This window comes from Egretta garzetta, unplaced genomic scaffold (assembly GCF_000687185.1).
Source record: "Egretta garzetta isolate BGI_Z169 unplaced genomic scaffold, ASM68718v1 scaffold434, whole genome shotgun sequence".
Lineage (NCBI taxonomy): Eukaryota > Metazoa > Chordata > Aves > Pelecaniformes > Ardeidae > Egretta > Egretta garzetta.
The window spans coordinates 1,649,106-1,673,710 of NW_009259584.1; the positions used below are offsets into that span (position 1 = coordinate 1,649,106).

The window sequence follows — 24,605 nt, forward strand, 5'->3', positions numbered from 1 at the left end:
TAATTAGGAAAGCATTACTGGATCCACACTTTTAAAGTTACAGCAGATGTGCTTATTTTGTGGTAACCATGCAGTGGAGAAAGCTGTTCTCTGGCCCCTAAACCCCAGCTTAGCTAATCATAAGGAAGGTTAACAAATGCAGTATTTTTCTCATGACATTTCATAAACACAGGGTTTCAAGATGAATGTGGATGGAAAGGCCAATAATCCTTCCATCCCTTGTGATCTGCATAGAATTTTGGTTTGCCTGAACTGGCTGAAAGCTCGGGGTAATTATTGGGAAAGATTGGCGCTGTTTAGAAAGCTAACATATCTGTATCAATTCCTATCTTACCCTTGAATTCTTTGGAAAATATAGATGAATCTCAATACATTCATTGCTAGCAGATATGCAAAGTCTACCATAGATCCAGATGCAGAATGAAGCAGAAATGGACACATAAACCAACATTTACATAGAAGTAGTGAGTAGAAATTAAAGATGTAGAAATATTGATTGCTGTTTAACCTAAGGAAATCTGATTTACTCCTGTATATATACCTGTTTTGCTTTAGCACATTACTGAAAATATATTTTACTGAATATTTTTAACTATTTTATTTAACTGAATATTTTTAAGTCTAGTTAATAAAGTCCAGCAGTTTATTCATCAAACTGTTATGTACATCTATCATTGCCTTACTCTGACACTAGTCTTCCAGAAGCCTCAGTAACATTAAAAAATAAACAGCGAAAGTCTGCTGTTTATTAATTTTGTTTTCAACTTTTTTAAATAAGCACTTAAGAAAATCCAAGTATTCTGCAAGAACTCATATTATGGTTCCTCATTTGTACAACAGGCTTTTTTTGTCAAGGACTGCTTTACTGGCTTCTTATGGTACTTGGAAGTCTCAAACAGCATGTAGAACCTTAACATTTGTTTATGTACTTAAAATTTACTATTGCAGTTCCTGTGTTTGTTATTATATCTGGGCCCCATTTCATCAAGACAAACAAAACTCCAAAGACTCCCTCTCATGAAGAGTTTGAAGCAGCCACACCAGAAGGGCTGGAGGAGAGGGAGCACTGTTGTAAGCTCATTACTGATGAAGAAGTCAGTCACAGAGAGGAAAAGGGTGAACTTTATTAATACTTAAATGATATCACACCAAAAAGCCTCTTGAAAATAAGTAGTATATGGGCTTTTAAATTGCTTGTGTGTTTTGGAAGACCTTATATTAGGGGAGCTGCACATGCTGAGCTCAGAAATACTCAATTACAGACATGTACTTTATTCTCAGGACTAGTTTTATACCCTCAAAGAAGCAGAATGAATGGATGTGCACAGTAAGTGCTCAGTTGCTCAAGCACTTTTGTCTGTGGCCTTAGAATTTTTACTTCAAAAATTTGGTTTTTAAAGGTCCAGCTATCTTTCCTGCCAGGCTTCATAAATCTGTGCCTGAAACTACTGCTTGAACTGCTCTAAAAATAACAACAGCAAAAAAAATTTCCATGTGGGTTCTTTGTTGCAGAAGAGTGAAATTAGTCATGAGGAATGCACACACTGGCACTGCTCTGAATACTAACTTCAATAATTTTTAAACCATGAAAAAAATTGTGTTTTACAATTTTTCTGTGCTTCCTGTTTCACTGATGATACACCAGAATGTGAGCCACAGATAAAAGAGTCTTCCGACAACTTCTGGTTTTTGGTAACTTTGGAAGGGAGACTGTTTTGGGATACTGGGTGGAAATACTTTGTAATGAGGACAAACTTCATTCACAAGCAGGAAAATTGTTTTTCAGATGTTGAAAAAGCACTCCATTTCCTGAGAACCTCTTCCCTTCATCAGGTAACATATACATATTCCTGATGTGTTTGTACAGTGATAGCCCAGTCTTGTAAGGAGAACAGTGAATCTTGGCTGGATACTTCCTTAAAATTTATACCCCCAAAACCCCCAGAAAGGTACAATCTAAGAATGAATACAAGTATTTTTCCTTTTTAAATATTCCAGAGATTTTGTCTATATCAGGTGTGATATTCTCCCTCAAAAATAACTTTCTAGACACTTTTCTCATAAGACAGCTTTTTTCAGAATATTTTGTTGAAATTTCTGCTTTTTACCAGAAAACTTTAAAATGTTACTATTCTTGTGAAAGAAATGATCCCTTGTCTTGAGAATTTGAGCAAGAATAACACTATTCATTTCATTAGCGTGTCCTTGGGGGGCCGGGAGGAGCATGAAAGGAGAAAAAGGGATCGATCTTTTAACTAATTTTTAATTCCATCATGTAAAATTTAGCAAAGTCTAAGCAAATTAGAATTTACAGAATTAAGGTAAAATCTGCCTGTCTATTTAACAAATAATATTATATCCCTAGTATCCTATTAATTGCATGCAAATTGTTCTTTTCCCAGTTCCAAGTAAAAAAAGAAAGATAGAAGTGAGTGTGTTTAGCCCATGGCATTAAAAAAAATTTTGGTTGGGATTTTGTTTGGTTTTTTCTCTTTTTCCAAAGACCTTATGAACTATAAATTACTTTCTTTAGCCAGCTGAAAAAGAGGAAAGTTTTCATTTTGATTACTGTTGCAGCACATGTGTGCTTCTGGAATGTCATCAGCAGAGCTTTGAATGTTGCAGTCTAACCTGCCTTTACAAAAGAATTTTACAGTTCACTGCTGTGCATTTTTTTGGAATACTTGTACATTCTTCACAGTTATAAGAAAAAAAATTCAAATACAGATGGCCTTAAAAATTTACTGAAGTATTTGGTCCAGCTTTTGCATGTCAGTATCAGCTGTGAGGACTTCAAACTACCGGAACAAAATAGGTTATTAAAAAAGAAGGCTAGAGACTGAAGATGAAAAAGTTGCAAAAGAAGCTCAAATGTCAAAGGCAAGATTATTGTACTATGCTTTGATTCTCTGGATTTATAGGGAAAACATATGCCTAATTCCTTCCTGTGCTCAGTCCATGTTTCAAGCACAGTTAGAATGAAGTTATTCTGAAAAAGATACCTGCTTTCTGTTCAGTAAGTGTAAAGGTTTTTGTCAAATTGCACTCTAAACCTTGACAAGAGTGCAGAAACCCATTAAAATATAGAAAATCTATTGCTATTGTTGTGTGCTGCATAGGGGACAGGTCATGCTGTCCATATTACACCCTGGATTCACATTCAGTATTTGAAACATATTCAGATTATGCTTGCTAAATGAGGAATGATTGATGGAGTTGGAATAAATTATGAAGGCTTTGAAAGCAGGGTCAACAGTTATTTGATACAATAAATAAGAGGGAGCAGAGAGGCAAGAAGAACAATATGGTCAAAGCAATGCTTAGAAGAATCCTCTCTGCAGCTGCTTTCTGAGGAACATCAGCCTAAAAACCTTGCAGTGATCCAGGCAAGGAGGGACAATGCTGCAGTAACTGAGATGAATGATGATGACAGCTTGGGCAAGAACTTTTGTTAGATGTGATGGGTAAGAATGCATCTTAAAATGAAAAATAGAGAAAGAATGTGCAGGGTACAGATGCAACCTGCCTGTAGGTATTAAGGGAAGTTCAGAGTGTGAAATTGTAGAGTAGCTCAGGATGATTAAGGAAAACATTTTCTGAAGGACTTTTTAACAAGACTAAAACTCAAGTGATGTTTAACTTGTAGTGGGTATAGACTGCATAGAGAAAGCTGATTAGATCTTCACCGTCTTTTTCATATATGCAATGGTTCTGCCATATGAAACATATACGCAGAGAGAAATAAAATACTCTAAGGTCCATTGTCAGTGTCACATTATGACACCGATTAAAATCTTACTTTAGACTTACTGTATGCTATATTTTCATGACAATACAAACAAATATATAATTTTAGAAAGCTGAGTAATTTGATAATTTATCAACTTCTATATTATATTTAAATACACAGTTGTGTTGTATATTCCCATCCTGAAACAAGATATTCATAGTTCTGTAGCAGTATGATTTTTGTAGATCAGAATAAAGCATCATGTGTATCAACAACTTGTGTGTTTACAGTGACTTGTATTTTCCTGTCTGTAGTGAAAGCATGCTGAAAAGTAGTCTAAAGGCACAAAGTATTAGAAAGATAGCTGTAGAAGCACTATATGTATCTCTCTATATACATATAAAAGCTAAATGAAGTCTACTTACTATACTGGCATAGTTTATGTTATTGGTTACAGGGCTGTATGCACATTTTTAGCTTTCCTCTACTATCTTATGACCCATCAGGAAAAAATTCTCAGCTACTTACATAAAGTAAAGTATTCTCAGTCTGTGGCTTTCTGCTGATCTTATTACAAAAACCATACTGATAGACTTTTCTGATAGCATAAGGGAATCCCTGACAAATGGAGAAAAATTTGATAAGATACCTATTAAAATGCTACAAGGAATAGCTGCTGTGTAGCCTCAAATTGTATTCTGCCAAATTGCCTCACCTTCACCTCTAGAAGCAAACTGATGGGAAGATAATCTCCGTGGATTTCTATGACTACGTAAACACAATATTTTCCATGCACTAAAATATTAAACAAGTTTTAGGGGATCTTTCTTCCATTTTCCTATGTCCCAAACAAATTTCACATTAATAAAATATTAATTTACAGAAGGAATAAAGCAAAGAAAATAAAAACTTTTTTACACCTATTGAGGACTGCTAATAACAGGTGGTTAAAAAACTCATGCTGGCCTATTTTTAATTATTTTTTTTCTAACAGACTACAATAGAAATCAAATCATGCACTTTAATTCACCTGATGAAAATCAGTGGTTTGGAAAAAAGTACCTAAAATCTGAAAATAAAGTTACTGGAGGAGAAATAACTATTTATAAACTAGAATTCTGCTCTGTAAAAAACAAGCATTAGGATATTCAGGTCTATGTAGCGCTGCTTAAAAAATGTTTTGTTCAGCTCCTAGTCATGCAAAGCTGCACTATCAGTGGTGTAGGAAACTCAGGCATGCAAGAACTGCATAATACAGGCTCCATTTAACTGTAGGTATTCTTCTTGTTGTTAGCTTCATTTTACAAGCCTAAGCAAGTTTTTTTTTATTTGCACAACTTTTGCCACCAAACTCAGTTGAGCAGACATTTCATGAGTGGAAAATACAATACTTAATAAGGATGAATGGCAAAAGGATTAAAGCACAAAATAGAAAGTTCTAAGTGGAAACAAGGAAGCTCATGAAGCAATAAAAATAATTTTCTAATATACTAAGTTAATGACCCAGAGCTTAAACACATTTGATGTTAGAATTTAGACAATCTTTACTATATAATCTTACCTAGCACTTACATTAAAGAAGCCATCGTCACATATCATTGGCTCCAATACTGTTTTCTTTTCTTTTCCAACAAAGACCTTTTTGAGGATTAGCCTAGGCGCAATGCATGTGTTCGTACACAGCTGATACCTGAAATCCATGCAAGGTATTTATACAGCTTCTAAGGTCCTCTAAGGACATACAAAACTAGAGATAAAAATGGAGAAGCCAGCCTGGGCTCTTTGACAATCCTTTCTCATTGACCACAGAGAGAATCACCACAGTTTTGGCTTCCATGTGTCTGCACAGAGGGTGAGGTAAGGCACGGTTTAGTTCAGCATAGCTAGGAAGCCATATGATAATTAGTTATCTAGTGTGCTGATACAAAAGCACACATACTGCAAATAAACAGACTAAGACAAAACACCATGCGTCCTGGCCAATTAGTATTCTCATCACAGAGAATAATTCTCTTAAATCAAAACCTTTCTCACCTCCACCATTTAAAAACAAACAAGCAAAATCTCAACCTCCTGCAGTTTACTGAATTCAAAGCCTAGCTTGATATCTGATATTTATTCCTGCAGTAACTCTGGTGTTGAGATCCATATGGTAACTCTTGCGTGAACTACATTAACTTAACAGACTTGAAAGCATATTTCAAAGTTTGCATATATCTTACAATCCAACATACATTTTTAAAAGAAAAAAAAATATATCTGTACATTGAAAATATGATTTGCAGGCCAGATGCAGACAAAATTATTTTAGCTTAAATGTATAAGCACTTTTTCCCCAAAGGACATACAAAAGTCTGTGTGGGAATAGCACATAGTTACTGCTTCCTGCTTAGAGATGTAGCCTAGTAGCTGATTAGAGCAATAGCAAAATTGAAAAGATCCTTCCAAGCGTTGAGAAAAATCCTCTATGTTTGTATGTGTGTTTAAAATTAAAATGCATAGAGCTTTCCAGATCAGTCAACACTGCAAAAGCTGGCAAGAGAAGTTCAAAAGTTCTTAATTTAGTAGAATTTGCTGCTTTTAGGCAATCCCTTAGCCACCTAGCAACAGCACAAAGGGTATAATTCTCGGAGACTTAAATTTGCACTGGCTGAACAAGAGGGAAAATTGCAAACGTGCAAGATAGCTTGAGGACACTGTGACACCGGGGTGTGTAGTGCGTCAGGCTGAGTAGGCCACACATCAGGATGTAGTTAGGACAGAACAGAAGATGCATGTCTTTCCTACACAACTTACACAGTAACACAGATTCTCAAATACAGATCTCCACCATCCCAATCTTTCTTGCCATCTTGCACAGGCCTGCCTGCATCACAATTTTCCTCACTGTACCTAAAGTTCAAAGCTCTTTTCCAAAAGTCTCCCTTACAACTTTTATGATACATCTTATATTATATTATATATGCCCAACCAGTGGCCTCCAGGTACGTCCTACAGAGAGGACTGAAGTTCTGAGCTGATTCGAGGCAATGAAGTTTTGATATGCAGGCATGCAGATGTAGTCTTGGGATATCAGAATACTGGTTTTCACACCAAGTACTGTCTCTTACACTTAAATCCAGGAAGTCTGAGTCTGAAAGATGACTGTTACTCAAGCTAAATAACACAGTCTGAACCTGGACTGTGTTAATTATTGTTTGATTTCATATAATCCAAAAGATGTAGAGTAATTTATGTGTCTATAAATAGATAAACCCAAAGATGTTTTTTTTTTTTTAAATTTCTGTGGCCAAAAGACAGCCACATGAATGTGAAGGAAAGGGGGCTGTAGCACAAGAATCTTTGCAGTCCTTGTGCTTATACTTCCTTCACTGGTATGTACTTCTTCAATTGTTCCCTATTTTTCTCTCTTTTGAAAAGTATTTGTTATTTTACAGCCATTCTTTCCTGTTTTGAACAAAACAGAACAAAAATATTGTGACTTAAATCTTTTCATCTATGTTTCCTACTCTTCAGCATCTGGAGTTTGTAGGAGCAACCCTTCAGGGAAACCTCTATACTTTGGCAAATGTCCAATATCCAACATTAATTAACACTCTCCCGTATAAAAATCTCTCATATTATCACTCAACAAGCATCCTCTCCTACAGATACACTTCCCAGATCCTAAGCTTGTCCCTATTGGTAGACAAACCTATATGTCCTGAATTTTAAATGTAATAATGCTTATGGTTCTGGGGTATAAGCCATTCTGAGGTAAAGGTGCACTGCACTTAGTAATAAAAATCTCACCATGGTTTCCTACGCCTATATGGAAATATAGGACATTTATCAGAGACATTGAATGTTTTTAATATCTTAAGCACTACTTATAATAAATTTTGTAGGTAGAGGAAATCCAGCTGAGGAGAAAATTTTCTCCCATAATCATTCTTATATGCCCAAGTTATTTTCACTGTATCTGCTAAATTATACTTATTTGCCTATACCCTTCTCAATAAGTTTATAGTATCTTCATGTTAAAACATCAATTATTTTGATCAGACTCTAAATATAATTCTCACTCTGATCGTAAGAGTTGAACTGAGGTTGATAATGTACTGAATTCACCTTTTAAAAGGAAACATGCAGTTACTTTGATTCCCAAAGCTAAGTGTTAACTTCTCTCAACTCCAAAATCTTGCAAGAAAAGGTTGTACATAATGTTCATCAGGCTCTTTGGTATAGAACTTGTCCCAGAAATTCCTTGCTGAGTTTCTATACAGGTAAATACCACCCCACTCAGCAAACATATCATAAAGAGACAATTTGAAAATATCAAGGTCACAGTTTGCTTTCCAACATGACCAACTGGGCTATAACTAAACTACGTCCTTCCATGACGAGTGCTATTCAGATTCTAAAAACGGGTCACTCATGACAGACTTTTTCCATTTGTCAGAGTAATATTACACCTCAGGAAGATAGAGAAAGACTATAAGCTACTTTTCCTATTTTCAGTTTTACAGATATCTTGAGCTTTAGTTTTCCATACAAAAAAAAAGACCAAACCCCAAGAGTTAAGTGAGAAATTCTGATTTACATTTGAATCACATGCTAGAGATTTCTCAAAAACATGATCAGAAATATTTGTTGTGAAACCAAGCTTTTGGTCTGTTCAGTCATATTTATTTAATTAAAACATCTGGCTTTTGATTATGTGCAGTCAGACTTTAGTTACATAAAGACAACCTCGTTTTAGTTTTAGAATAAAGTAACTGAAAAAGACAGATTCCTTCTGAAATCATTGGATTCAGCAATCAACTGATTCAGACCCCTCACAAGTGAACTTCACAGGATGTTTCTGCCTCACTGGAGATTGTGGCAAACTGCCCTATGTATTTGATTAGGTTTAACTGAGATAAATGTTGTTTGGGTTTTTTTCATAATTTCTAGGAGTTGCAAACTGCACGAAGCAGCTGGCTCCGGTGTGATAAGAAGCTGACCTCAGGATTATGCTATTATCTGCAAAGAGGAGGAAAAAGAGCAAAGGTCGAAGTAACTGCTTCTAAATAGAAAAAGATAGCCAGTGTATCCATTTGTAAAGAAATAATTGTTAATTTTCTCAATGGAAAATTTCTCACTAGGTAAAGCTGTTTTGGCCAAATGTATTTAGTTTAAAGTGACTTGGTACAAGAGAGGAAAAAATAAAAAAACCCCACTGTTAGACAAATTTTGTATATTTCCTTCCTTACGGAGGTTCAGTATTTCCTGAATTCTCATATATGAAAAATTCAATAAATATTACATTTTTTGTTTCAATTTATTTGTTGTGAAACGATTGCTGAAAGCCCTGTGAGTAGGTGATCAGCATCAAAATTAAAAGCTGCTTCACTCCAACTATTACAAAATCGAACAAATGTGTAAGATTTATGAATCTATGTTTCTGTCACATTGCACATTACACCTTAATCCCTAGTGTTTGGGAGTGGGGGGAAACCAAACAAAATTACATATAGGTCGTATGAAATATACCATGACCTGAAGGGAAATCAGTACTCTTGGTTCTCCACAACAGCAGCGTTCTAGCATTATCATTTGGATATCCTGAAGATAGATAAGGCGTCACCATCTTAGTGGACTAAATGCCCCAGCCAGTGGAAAACAAAATACCTCAATATAGAAATTCAGATTGTTGACTGAAATATGCAGTTTAGACAGAGAAGAAATAACATAGGTCCGGGGCTGATACAGGGAACACTAAAAGACAATGTACAAATTTCAGAAATACTTCAGGCTCTAAAGGAAGGGCATTATGCCTAGATTATGTATATGATGATCCTTGTATGCTAGTCATCTTCCTAATGCAGGGAAAAAGAACGAAAGATATTAATTAGTAATACTTCAGTATATAAAATACCACAAACCTCCAGGTGAGCTCAGTTGACCAATTTCATATGGTTGGCAAAAGCAAATGCAAAAGGTGAAAAAGGGACAAATTTATTTTTAAATTAAAATCCTTGAATAGAATCACTATTAAATTGTTTTATAGAAAAAGTCTCTAACATCAGCAAGCATACATGAAATTTTATTGGAAGCCAGTTCTGTCTGGGTTGAGTATACTTGTGTTTATGTAGCTCTGATCACTGCTTTTTTATGAAATAGAATCAAAAGGCTACTGAAGAGTTCAATTTCCTCTGATGCTTAGTGTTCTCTTATCTCACACATATTCTTAATGACATCATGTTTGCCTTTTTTAGGAAAAGGCTATGATGTTAGAAACATGAAAAGACAAAAAGCAATGGTATTATTGCGTCAGGAACAGGCACCTTGATTTCATGAAACTTTTCTGAATAAGAAAAGGTAAAGAGTAAACAGAAAATAATATATGAAATAGGAACTTTAGGAAAGAGTTTTCTGTAAGCAAATCTTTAAAGGTGCATTTCCATCAATATACTGTGTATTTTCTTTCATAAAAGTTGTGTCTCATTTATTCTGGAGGACAGAGAAATTAATTTGTCTTCCCATTCTCAGTTTTACCCAACTCAGGCAACCTGAATTTGTTATTTTATTTGCCTCAGCATCACTTTTCAGATGTCACTTGGGTAAAGGAAAGACATTAAAAAATCTTGTCCATGCTATCTACGTGTGTTTTTACATGTGTCTCCATATAAGAATATGCCTTTGTCTTAATTCCCAAGAAACCAAACTTAGCATAACACTCCTTTTCAAGGCCTTATCTTTTTGACTGTTCCTCAAGACTTGTTTGTATTCATGGTTACATCTTTCTTCCACTCCTCCTCTAGCTATAATTGCTTTTGTGTGACTACCACTTTCTTGGGTGGATATATAGGCTCTATCAATATATAGGCTTTATCAATTTATCTATGTCACACTTGTTCAGTAAATCTAAAAGAAAATTCTTGGGAAGGAAATGAAAGCAGTACTAATTTGCTTTGCTTCAACAGTTAATAACCTGCAGTGATTCAGCAGCTGCTACATCAGCAATCCTCCCTGTAACTGAGGTGGGAATCTCTGAGAACAGCAGGACAAACAGCTGAAATGGAAACTGCTATCTTCTCCCATTGTAAACTCTCTTTGCTCATGAATTGGATGTGTCTATCTTGTCAGTCTCTGGGCTTTGTATTTCCATCAAATCACAGGCTAGATGCTTCCAAGCATTTAATTGTCTTAGGTGGGAATACTGTGATCACTCCATTTTCATGACATAGTGTGTGATATTAAAACAATCCCCCCACTTTTAGTTGTTAAAGATAACTAGCACCATCATTCCTCAAATATCCAGTAAAAAAGTACATGTAAGAGTACATCCAAAGGGAAAGATTATTAGAAAAAAACCCTACATTCCTCAATGGAAGACATTGCCCAGGGAGGATGTGGAATAGCCATCCTTTGGCACATACGATACTTGACTGGAAAAGGTATTAAACAAGTCTACTGTGGTATTATTTAAAGTTGCATGCCACCTTGTAGGGCTTGTTCTCAAAAATGTATTTTGCTTACAAGAAGTTAGGATTTTGAAGACAAAATCAGATTGTGAGAAAATGTCTGAATTACCAAAAAAGTATTTTTTTATTTGGTTTTTTTTTTGTGGAATACTATTTGTTATTGTGCCACTGGTGATAAAATATTTTATCTGCACATTAAAACAGACCGTTTGTGGTTATAAAAATGAGCTTATTTTAAAAATGGGAAGGAGAGAAGTAAAAAATAAAGGTCCAAATAGCCTGTAGCTTTTCTAAGGAGAATAAGCAAAAATCCCCTCCTCTGAATGAATTATTACCCCATTAAAATAAATTATTTTCTAAAACATAAAAGGGAAAGTAAACTTTTTAACTTTTATCACATAAAGCAAACAAACAAAAGAATTCAGTTTATATACTTTAGGCCAAATCAGCATTTAGATACACAACTACAAAGATAGCCTTAATTAATTATATATGTATAATGACTTCTTGAAATTCTAATCACTGCTCAGTTAGCTAGATGGTACATATTCAATGTAATTTAAAAACTGTTTAATGAAGATGTATTTCTAATTTATAACATGATTGTTTAATTACAGGCCAGTGAACGTAATTACATTTTCTGCTTAAGGATAGAGCCTTCTTACAGCTCAGACATTAATAAAAGCACTCTCATTATACTACTTAATAATAACCAGTGTAACTGTTCTGAAATTTGGTATATTACATAGAAAGTGCTGCATAAAATAAAGGTAATGACAAGCACTGTGTTATGTTTATTATATGTGAGTGTTAGTACATTTTCATTGTGAATGTATTGTATTAATCTCATCTAGCTGGTAGGAAAGTTAAAATTATTTATTATGAGTCTTGTAAAAGGTTTTTTTTTTCCTGTTCTCAGGGTTTTTTTGCAGCACTGGTACAATCTTTGAAGCCTCACCCTTCCACTTCAGTATGTTACAAACATACTTTTCCTAGCTTGCTTGTTCTCATCAATATTTCTTTCCTATGTTTCCAGAGCTCTGTGATCTCACTTTAAAAAAAATGAAACAAACACAAACCCCACTGGACAAACAATTGGAGAAAGTACACATATAATCAAAGGAGTAATTTTGAAATCAGACTACGGAAATTGCAAAAATTCTAGTCATTATGGCTCAAATTATCATGATTTGCATGTGCGGCCACAGTAGCTGATTGCCAGCACTAGCCACTTGGCTACACATCCACTACAGAAGGGAACTCAGTCACGACAAATAGGAGGAACATTTTGTTAAATGAGAGTGGCTGTAGCATTTCAGACTAAAGCTCCATCTGTCTGGCAGCCAAAAGGGATACCCAAGAAGTAGTAAGAACAAGATAAACATATCTGATATGCGCCCCAAGTGCTCTCCTGATCAAATAGGAGCAGCAAATGCAAATGGTTTTCAAACCTCAGAAGTCAAACACCAGAGAGGATCAGGACAGTTATCAAGCTGTGTTTCATTCCAGTAGGAAGGTAACCATCATCTGCAAAGCATCGTTGCTCTGCATTTACTCACCAACGCTCAATGAGAACATCCACCACCATATCAAGTCACATTCTCAAATACTGTGGCCTCTCACTGATGTTACTCCAGTCATTATGCACCAGCTAAGAAAAGCTGTTTTCAGTAGCATGAACAGAAATGACAACAACCTGATATACCAACCCTGTTACCCACTCCAGTATATATCGAAAATTTACCTAGACTTGTATCCACTGTTATCTTTTCCACTTGGTCTACAGATATCTCTTCATAGAAGGATGTCAGAGCTCACCCTCCACCTTCTACTGATCCCTCTTAGTCACATACTGCTGAAAGTCAAGTTGACATCCTAATTATTCATTTTATAGATCTAAGCAACAATAGTGCACACATAAAATCATACAGCATCGAAGGAACTTGAGCAGTACTGAATGTATAAAATCTACTATCAACCTTTGATCTCTGCAAATAATTGTTTTCTTTCACCTAAGCAGCTACTGTATAGAAACCAGAACACAGGTACCTCAAGCAGAGGAGATCAGAAGCTATTGTGTAAGGAAAAATAATAAAAGGATATGTTAATTTTTCCCCTTGACCACTGTATCACTGAAGAGTATTAGTGACTTCTAAGATCACTATAATCTCCGCACAATTACCTCTGGGTATCTAGGAAGACTCTCCTTCACTGCAACTTCCGTGACAGGGCAGTATTCATAGTCTGCTCTTTCCAGGGGTCTCCTTGCTGTCCCACAGGCTTCCTGCATTCTTATGCACTCTAGTTTTTCTCCTGACCTACCTGCAGTCTAGAAGAGCAGTTGCTCTTAAGAGAAGAAAATATCTCCACCTAAAGCGATCATCCCTTTTTCAGGACATTTAAGGTAAGAACTGAGATCAAACAGGTAAAAAAATAGCGTCTTTTACATGTTAATTTCTAGGGGTTTAGTTGTTGTTTTTAATTTCTGTGCCTTTGTTCCCATTACTTATGCATTGTGTCAGAATTTGCATTGCATTGCATCATGTTTCTTACTGAATGCTGAGGGAAAGTATCCTATTTAATATTTTACTATTTCAACTATCTTTTATTTCGGTGGATAAAGAACACTTGTTAATTTAGTTTCCTTTAATTTGCAAGTCCTAACATAAACTCAGTTTTTATAATTCTCTTGTATCCCTAAAATCTTAATTAATCCCTCAGTGCCTTATCCCTACAAGCAATTTTCTTGTTGTTCAATGGTTTAATCTATCAATTATAAACTCCCTGGTCATTCCCAATCCCTTTATTTTCTGTTGGCTATCCATTCCATTTCATCTGCAACCATCCCCTATGTTTTTAGCCCCCTTTCTCTCTTTCTGTGTCCCAAGAAGTTTTGAAACAGCCAGTTTAATGAAATTCCAAGCTTCTTGCAGAGACCATTCTCTATTCTACAATGGAGGAAATTCTTTGGGAAATCTGCAGGTTATTAACAGTGGTTTCTGAGAGCTAAATCAAAGTATTCTATATGAAAGTGCCTGTATTTCTTGAGTATGTTATTTACCCCATTTCTTCAACCCATAAAGGATAAACTTGTCTTGAAAAATACAAATTCTGCAATAACTGAAATTTTGTCAGCAGGCTTATTAAGATGAGTTTCCCAGACACTAGGAGACAAACCTTAATGTCTGGTCTTGAGTAAGATAGATACCCTAATAAAACAGTCACTTCTTTAGGAATTTAGCAAACTCTTTGGCAAGATCCACTGAACCACATGAAGGACAAAAGTATGGTAACATATAACATAGCTTTCTTTTCACTTTAAAAAGTTTCCTGCAATTTCCCAATGGGAAACAGAGTGATATTTTGTGTAAATGAATCCCTTCAGATAGCCTGAGACACTTTCTAATGACTCGTACATTCCACATCAGAATTGTACTCTATATTTGTTTTTCAGCATAGAGCATTTCCAGAAAAATACAAGCATACTTTTAACCCTTTGTGTGGCATAACTGAAACTCTTTCTCCAAAGATATGCAAAAAATAACATTATAACAGAAATACATCACAAGTTCAGGTAAAGATGAGAACAAGGCCTGCTGTTAATCTTGTCTGAGGTACACAACACCTGCTGCATATAAGGCATCATTTTTCATGGAAGCATGTGTTGCTAAATGTTGATGTGAAACATGAGACACAGAAAGGTTTCAGGCCAAGAGGTTATCCCATGTAAGGATAAATGAAAGTTACAGAAAATTCTATCTGATAAATAGTATTTTTGTCAAAATATGTTTTATCTCAGCAACTGTAAATAAAAATAGTGTAGACATACAGAGACTTTAAAAAATGCACTTCTATTGAATGTCATTTCAGTCCCTGGGGAACAAAACAGCCCCTTCAACAGCCCCTTTTCCCAACTTCAAGCACAAATCAATCCCAATTGAAACTTACTGGCATAAAGGAATGCTGTCTTTGATGATGCAGCTTCCTCCATTTTTGCAGTATTCTTCAGGACAAACTACAAACATAAAAATAAAAATTATAATTTAAATCCCCCCCCCCCTTCCCCCTGCCTTGTTATCATATTTGTTATCCCCTCATCTTCAAAATGGCCAAATATTCACACCTGTCATTTTGGGTGCTTAGCACTTCCAAAACCTCTCCCTTTAGACTTTGGCTTGGTGATACAATACCTTAAAGTCAATGGGCTGCTCTTGAGCATAGAGAAATTCTGGTCCTTCACTTGAACAGGCTTCTAATATTTCTCAAGTCAGTTTCATTTGACACCAGAAATGGAGCTTTTGCCACTTACTTGATTTTCAAACAAATAGGAATATGTAAAACAAGAGCCAAAGGAACTGAACTTACATTTAATTAGTACCTAAGTCTACTTTGTTATTAATAGCTTAGATATAAGGGTGATGAACAGATGCTTACTGCTGTGTCACCAACCTTCTAATTAAAAATGTCCAGAATTTTAACACTTAGAATCATAATCTTATAAGAACAAGAGAAATCAGTCTTAAAAAGAGTAAAGGTGTTTAAGTAGAGGGGGATGTCAGTGATATACTATTAGCAACTTTTTACCTCCTTTCACATGGATTTCCACATCATCAGATTTTGTTTATTGAATTTTAGTTTTACAGCCCTAAATTTAGACAAAGAATTAGGTCTAATTCTTTAACTTTTATGTATATGCGACATAAAATAATTTGCTGAGGCACTTGAACAGTGCAATTCCATGTGGACAGCTCCACTTTTAAGAATAAATTGTGGAAAGCAAATTACTTAAAAGACCTGCTTTCTGACCAAATAATGGAAGATTTGTAATTTATTATCATGCAAGTCTGTTAGATTATGTTCTGTATTCTTCTACATTGAACTAATTTCTAAATATACCCTGTTTAATTTAAAATATTTCTTATAAATCAAATGTGTATTCTTTCTGCATTGTAAAATTGGTAATTTTTGATGTTAAAGTACGATTTCTTCTTGCACATTAAATCAAAAAAGAACATGTATAACAAACATATATAATTAACACAATACTTCTGGGAAAGAGAAAACAGCGGATGACTCCTACCAAGAAGTGAACATAAAGCTTCTTGTTTGTGAATAAACATTTAATATAATATAATTAATTATAGTATTATAATGTATACCATATATTATGAAATTTATCACATAACTGACAATAAATTGTAAAAACAGAGAGTTAAATTCTCAGCTAATGCAACTTCACCAAAGTCAGGGGAGTGCTGTTAACACAGAACTGACCCAGACTTCGTAACTGGCTTGGAAAAGAACTGCGGAAAAGAACTGCAGAAAAGAACAATTTTTTTTTTAAAATGTGTTTAAGAAACAACACTTGTGCAGACATTAACTACGTATATTGTTTTCGATCTTTTTCTCACTATTTTCCTGTTTCCTCAGGAAAATTCATGCCTGATGTAATCTGATTAAGTTTTAGCAGAGGGAATTCAGTCTAGCTTGAGGACTGCCTAAAGATTCAGTAGGAAATGACTATGGTTTTTTGTTTCAGATGGTATTTTTATGCAAAACTAAGTACCTGAACAGCTGGACTCATCGAGGCTGAAATCAACGCAGTCTGCAATGCCATCACAACGCTGGGAGGTTGCTATACATTGATTAGTTGATGCACATAACAAAGAACCATTGAAACAATCTTTAATGGCTGGAACAAAAAGTAACATGATGGTTATTTACAGCTATATTTCTTTTTCTCATTGTTGAAAAACTACCCGAAAACTTGATTTGTACTGTAGTATCTAAACTTGGGTCTGTGTGACCTCTAGAAGCTTTCATCTTCAAAGACACACAACTTTACTACTGAGTAGATAAATAAGTAAACAAACACAGAGCACAGCTGTTACAGAAGCTGGATTTTCCCATGTTATATTCGTGAAGGAGAGGAGGGCTGTTTATTTAAAACATTGACAGGATAAGCTGCAAGACCCCAGTGAAAACCCATAGAAAGATACCACAAAACTTAAGCAACTCTCATTCATAATCTAGTTTTAAAATGATGGAATTAATTTCTAAACACAAACCAAAAATTGACATTGTATAGTTTCCTTCTAGTACAAGAAACCAAATACTAAGAGATAGTTAACATATAAAAAGTAGATAAAAAATGTACTGAAAAATCTAAACTTGCACACTTTTTTCATTCTTGGGCATTCAGTTATTTTTTTCTATGTTTGTCCAGAATTATGATGGGGAAATCTTGCTGGAATCACATAAGCCTTCTAGTACTGAATTATTCCTGAGTCACTGATCTACAGGATGTACCTGATGGTCCTGCAGACTCCTGAAGAGTATAACACCATTTTGCTATTTTATCTCACACAATGTTCTCTTATGCTGCCTTAAAATACTGGTTTTTAATGTTTTTGTTTAGGTAATTTAAGGTGAACTCTGTCATCGTGACACTAATGCAAATCAGAGGGAACTCTTCTGACTCCATCAGATCTAGATATATTCACATTAGCTCGTGAGTTAAGAGTGAGAGAAAGAATCTAGGAATATTAAAAATACCCCAGTGCTGCATGAAAATTTCATAATACTTTCCTGCTCCTAGGTTCAAGAGCCGGTGTACATGACAATAAACCTCCCAGGCTGGATGGCCAGGCATCTATCTGATATATCTGTTCCACCCTTAGATATAATTTAAATCACTGGAGATAGACTACAAGCATCTGCTAAATTTGAAATACTGCAATTTAATTTAGACCACAATAATGGAGACAAATCTTGCCAGTTTTGATCTTGCCAGTCAACTCCTGCCAGTTTTGATATTCTTTCAGAACTATGAAATTGCTCATGTGAGTAAGGTTTTGTGGGATCAAACCTTTTAATTATATGGACTGACCATTTACTGAAGTCTGCAGAAAAATCTGTGGAAGAATACTAGCAACAATAAAGAGGAGCTTGCTTTTGTTTCCAATTTCAATTCGCCTTTATGAGAACTTAAAAGTTCTGGCTGATTTTAAACTCTCACTATACTATTCTGCACATGTGTTTACATCAAAGTCTCTTCAATTGACTGGAGAAGTCTTGATATCGAAGAGGGAATTTACTGGTAGTGACAGCAGGATAAAACCAACAACAAGAAGAACAAAAAGTTTCCTTTTCTGCTCTCAATTCCCTCGACCACTCGGTCTGGTGGAACAGGTTGTGGCAGACTGAAAAAACCCAGCAGATTACAGCATCACTCCACATTTGTGGCATATCCTACCAGCTCATTATTGTCAGCTATCCAGCAAGTAACAGACAATTGTGTGCAACCAGATCCAAATCCCGGATGCCCTTTGCAATCTGGGGGATGATGTCCCAATGGTATTTGAACCAGTTTTATAAGTGGCCATTTGCACACAAATACCCAGTCTGTAAATGGAATTACATGTTCAGACTAGGACTTCAGCAGAAGCAAAGTTGGAAATTTGACATATTTGACATATTTGACTTATGTGCTTTAGACCTTTTTTGCCTGCACCTATATTTTGAGGACACTGTAAACTATGTGGGTATAGAGTTTGTCATATATATTATGACTAATACAGAGATTCGGTTCCTGAGCTCTAACTTGCACTGAGGGTTGTGGTAAGAAAAGAAAGTGTCATTTATATTGTTTCCCTTAGTCCTGGACTGGCTGCTGGACTCATATCTGAGGATAAACCAGAAGAACTTCTAGTTATTTTTAGTCCATTTTTATCTGTTGATCATCAAGGTGGTTTTGACATGTTTTTTTTTTACCTTGAACAAGTTTATTGCACTGAGATTTTTATATCACTTACAGAGGGAATGGTCATAGCAATGGATCTGAATGCTGAATACTTTGCACAGATCCAGCATTTAAGACAGAAAGGGCAATGAGACTAAGCTATTGGTGCCAAGGTAAAGAATGTTAAGAGCACATTTTAAAAATAGTGTTATTTCTCTTATTGCATTGAAACTAAAATTAATATTGCTTACTCTTAACACAATTACAAGTAGCCTAAAATTTCTCCAACTATTTGTCCAACTAGTTATTCTTTACTTTCATGAGAGGCCTTCAAATGTTTTTGGGATAAAGACATCAAAAGGGAGCACTAACTACAATGAAGATATGAAAGTGCAAATATCAGCTTTTTGACTATATTTCATTTTACAGATCTAAATTAAATCTGTAGAAATGATAACAATATCACAGGGGCTTTGAAAGTATACTATTTTTAATATTTAGTAGGTATTTAAAATTTACCAGGACTACAACAGATACATTTTGTTGCTCTACAGAAAACTGAGAAATAATTTTTTATTCATTGCTATTAGCACTTCAGTCAGATGGTGTTGGGGCCTGTGGAAAAGTAATGTATATACCCCATTGGTGCTAGTATGTTTATTTTACACCCTTGCCATTTTAATCAGGCAATTTAAAAGAAAAATAAAAATCAAATTAAACAGATGAGATAAATTACCCTTCACTAAAATTGACAGTGAGAAGAGGGCTGGCCAAAGAAAACACCTATAGCTAGAAAACAGTTCCAAGATTTTCTTGTTAAAAGCAACAAGTAATAAAATCCAACACGTTAGTAAGTATAAAACAGTATTAACATAACACTGTACAACCTAACTGCTGAGTGAACTCTACGGGAAATTCTGTCTGCATAAATCTCTAAGTCATGCAGAAAAACATTTCTGTGGTAGAAATTGTGGTTGTAGTAGAAACATGACTAATGCATTTTTCTGTTTTTCTTTGTCCTAGCCATCTTTTGGGTTTTATACTTAATCTCTGTAAGATGCAAGATGCATTTTGGCAACTGGTCTTCATCCCAGAAAAAAATTTTCTCTGATGAATTCCTGAATTCAGAAGCCAAAACGTTTTTGATCATCTATTGTTACACTTAGATGATGAAATTGCTAAGGGACATGGCACACAAAAAATGGAATTTGCTAGTAATTCCTAAACTGAAATTTTAATATCAGTAGGAAGATTTGATCTACATCAAGGAAAAAAGAAAAAACCACAAAACTTCGCTACTTAAATCCTATTCTGTGTTCATAACTACTTAGTAAATATATACAATTCCAATCTAATATCTGTAAAACACTCCACTCCCAATCTGTGTTATTATTACAGTATACATAGGCTAGATTACTGGCACAGCAATCGATTTTATAGATTATGCAAATATTTCAATAAAATAAACAAAATTTGTGAGATATTTCCTTTTGCCCTCTCTGAATTTTCCCTGTTGACAAACTTACATGGCATTTCACATGTTAAAAGTAGACAGCTAGAGATGAAATGCTACATGCATATACATTTGGATGGAAGAATAAACTTCCACAGTAATCAGTTTTTCACTGATTCCATTCCAAACCACCACTAACCACTTTTTGCTTTGCCCTGCAACCAGTATCTTCTTCCAAGAAGAAATATGAGTTGCTGCTTCTGTATTCCTATCTTGTATTGTAAAAACATGTTTATATAGTCAAACCTGAATTTTGGAGTAACAATGTGATTACAGATATGACTAAGTTTCCACCCAACTCAGAATCCCAAGGTGTTCAATATCAATGGAGAATTTTTGTTCTTTGAATAGACCAGGAATTAATTTCCTCTCACTCCCTGGGCATTGCTTAGAAGTCAAAGGCACTGAAACAATATCTCAGTTGTTTGAGGAATACTAATGCTCATGGAAATCTTGTGGCCTTAGGATTTGGGGATTTTAGAAAGAACACGTTAGCTGCTGTCGTCTGGAGTTGGGATGTGCAAGTACTAGGATACAGAAGATAGATCCCTAATAGAGGACAAATTGAGGAGGACTGAATGAAAATTAATGAAGAGAACTATTTGAACTTAGGGGCATCTAGAATTTAATGTAAGAAGTATCCCCAAAGCCAGGCCTTTTGCAACAAAACCACAAAGCCTGCTTCTAAACAAAAGTTTCTAGAAAGGCAGGCAAAGGTAGTCTGCAAAATCCATGTCATTTTTATAGTCACTTTTTAAAAGAAATGGCATGTGCAGTGGCCTGCATATATATTCGTTAGTTTTGATACAAATTATTAAAGAACTTGAATTTCTAGGCCACCGGAAACTGACACTTTACTAATTGTTTTAGTTATGATAAGGATGAAAAATAAAATGTTAAAAAAATTTTGCAGAATGAAAAGTTTAGGAAGAAATGCTTTAACATACACACACACGCACAAACATTTTTTTTCCTATGTAACTAGTTATTTTGACCTTCCTGGAATGAAACATTTGGTCTCAGTTCATCTACCAATAATGAAATATTTTGAAATGGGCAGACACTCACTGTGTCTATCTGAAACTTCATGGTGTCTCAATGCAGTTCAAAAACTTTTGTCTTTGTGTTTTAATTGTAAGCCCTTTTCCTTCATCAAGGCAGAGATTGAAGCTACTGCAGGAACAGACTTTTGATTTCAAAATCCTTAAAAGGTCAGGATTGCCTCTAATGCAAAAGGCTATCTGTCATACTGTAATCAGAGATGAAGCAATGCACGTGCAGCAGACTGATCTATGGAAAAAAGTGGAAATGCTTCCTATTACTAACAGAAATACAATACAAATTATTTTAAGCATTTATCAAAGTTGATAGGCAGGGAATAAGAATGCATAAGCAAAACTATTTGCAAGTGTAGTGTCTCTCCAGGTAACACATTATACATGATACAAATAATATTTTTCTTGTTGAGGCAATGGTGAATTTTACACTAGTCTTTGTTATGTTGCTCTTTTTGACATCACTGTTTTAGGAAAGTAAGCTAGCATGGCCTTAACTATAGCAATGAAAGTAACTTACGGCAGCCAACTTCATCTTCGTTAAGGTGGCAGTCAGGTATACCATCACATTTCAGGAGGGATGGGATACAGCCTTTGGAAAGACACAGGAATTCTGTTTGCTTGCAGGGGCCCGGAGACACAGTGGTAGGAACCTCTGTGGGACAGTTAGTTTCATCACTTCCATCCCTGCAATCTTGAACCCCATTGCATTTTGCAGCAAGGGGCAGACACTGCTGCACATATGCACATGTGAACTGGTCACTACTGCAAGTTGAAGGGCGTGGATCAGCTGATCCTAGAAGAAAAAAAAGGAATGTTTATTGATTCTCTTCTTTCAGTTGTCTTCTATAATGCCTTTGAGATGTACATAGGGACTGCTGTGAAGGCAGCTGGTCTTTTATTACTAAACTCTAAAAAAAAAAAAAAATTAAAACCTTGTATAAAACCATATCTCCTAAGTGCAGAACACACTATTAAAAACACTTTGTCTCATTTTCAGCATTTGTTTAGATCCTATTGTTGCTTGTGCTATTAGCTGGTCACAAGTGGTGTTCCCCAGGGCTCAGTCTTGGGGCCAGTTCTGTTTAACATCTTTATCAATGACATGGATAAGGGGATTGAATATACCCTCAGTAAGTTTGCAGATGACACTAAGCTGGGTGGAAGTGTTGATCTGCTTGAGGGTAGGAAGGCTCTGCAGAGGGACCTGGACAAGCTGGACTGAGGGTATGAGATTCAACAAGGCCAAATGCCAGGTCCTGCACTTTGGTCACAAGAACCCCATGCAAAGCTACAGGCTTGGAGAAGAGTTTCTGGAAAGCTGCTTGGCAGAGAGGGGGTACTGGTTGACAGCTGACTGAATATGAGCCAGCAGTGTGCACAGATGGCCAAGAGGGCCAACAGCATCCTGGCTTGTATCAGAACAGCAGAACTAGGGAAGTCATCTTTCCCCTGTACTCATCATTGGTGAGGCTGCACCTTGAATACAGTGTTCTGTTTTGGGCCTCAGTTCAAAAGGGACATTGAGTACCTGGAATGGGTCCAGAGAAGGGCAACAAAGCTGGTGAGGGATTCTGAAGCACCAGTCTTATGAGGACCAGATGAGGGAACTGGAAAAAAGAAGGCTGAAGGGAGACCTTATCACTCTCTACAACTGAAAGGAGATGGGGGTCAGTCTCTTCTGCCAAGTAACAAGTGATAGGACAAGAGGAAACGGTCTCAAGTTGCACCAGGGGAGGTTTAGATTGAGTATTAGGAAAAATTTCTTCACTGAAAGGGTTATCAAGCATTGGAACAGGTTGCCCAGGGAAGTGGTTGAGTCCCCATCCCTGGAGATATTTAAAAGATGGGTAGACAAGATACATGGTTTAGTAGTTGACAGGTATGGTTGGACCTGGTGACCTTACAGGTCTTTTCCAACCAAATGATTCTGATTCTATGATTCTATGTACGCATAGAAGGGATAATACTGACTTATTAATAACTAATCTTTCAGGAAAGGTTCAAAAAATATTCTTGACAGCCCTCAAGTTACAATTGTCCTCTACTTGTATATTGAATGGGTGAACAAAAATCAGACTATGTAAGTCTGGATCTACAAATAACTCATTTCATGGAAAGCTATTATCCATGGTAAGGTCTGAACCCTCAGCAGAGTAAGAAGACAACTTTCACAAAGTAACAACAAAGACTTCCACTGACATAGTTTATTATCACTCTGACTCTGTAGCTTAGTTTGATGTGCTAGAGAATTAAATAAAAAAAAATGTTTCCAGGGTACAACTGAAAAACAAAAAGAAGTATTTTTAAATTTCAGATTTTAACTAATGCAGACAGCTGACAGAAGAAGAAATATCCCGTGCTTACTTGCATTGCTGGAAAAAATAGTGTGATCACTTATACAAATAAATTTCTCTCAGACGCTTCAAGTCCCTCTTTCTTCCTATGAAAATCATTGCAACTGAATTTTACCAACAGACCATCAGAACTATTTGTGGAAACTGAATTCTAAGAGGCTGACTATGCTAATGCTGGGTTCTTTACACCAACAGTGCCTCCCATTGGAGCAATGTGATGCATTCCTGTAATTTGTATTTTATGTGCAGGGAAAAGAGAAGAATCTCCAGAACTTATGTATTTAATCATTTCTAGGCCCATATGCAGCAGGTGAGTAAAGTAAAGAATATTATGATTGCTAGAGACAGGGAAAGACAAATTAATGTCACCACCTCTGTAAAAGACAGGAAGAGTTTTGCTGTTGATGGGCTGAAGCAGAGCAGAGCAAGCACAAAAGTTCTTGGGTGGGTTTTAGCTTGCTTTTTGAAATGGTGCAAGCATTGCTCTCTGACCTCAGGAGTCAGATGTTACTGCTGCGTTAAGGCATGACATGCTGTAAGGGAATACATGAGTTTTGGCATTATTTTACTACTTTTAATCCACTGGACATAGCAGTACGTTTGTGCATTCTGTGATACCAGGCTGCAGTTTTACCGCAGGAGAACTTTGCTGAAACATGCTCAGTTTCTATAATACCGGCATCATGAATAACAACAGAAAATGAACCGCTAATGCATTCAGATAAACAGAAGACTAGTAGTATTTTACCATCTGCTTGCTT

The 24,605-nt window shown here is 35.7% G+C and overlaps 1 protein-coding gene across 1 annotated transcript in view; it reads right to left on the reverse strand.

The window, feature by feature from the left end:
- MALRD1 (MAM and LDL receptor class A domain containing 1) overlaps positions 1-24,605 on the reverse strand; it is a 276,978-nt gene that overhangs the window by 30,281 nt on the left and 222,092 nt on the right. Inside the window, exons 33-35 of the mRNA XM_009637718.1 lie at positions 22,008-22,283; positions 16,745-16,870; positions 15,127-15,193 (exon numbers count right to left, since the gene is read on the reverse strand). Coding sequence (XP_009636013.1) covers positions 15,127-15,193; positions 16,745-16,870; positions 22,008-22,283 — 469 coding nt within the window. The remainder of the gene's footprint in view (positions 1-15,126; positions 15,194-16,744; positions 16,871-22,007; positions 22,284-24,605) is intronic.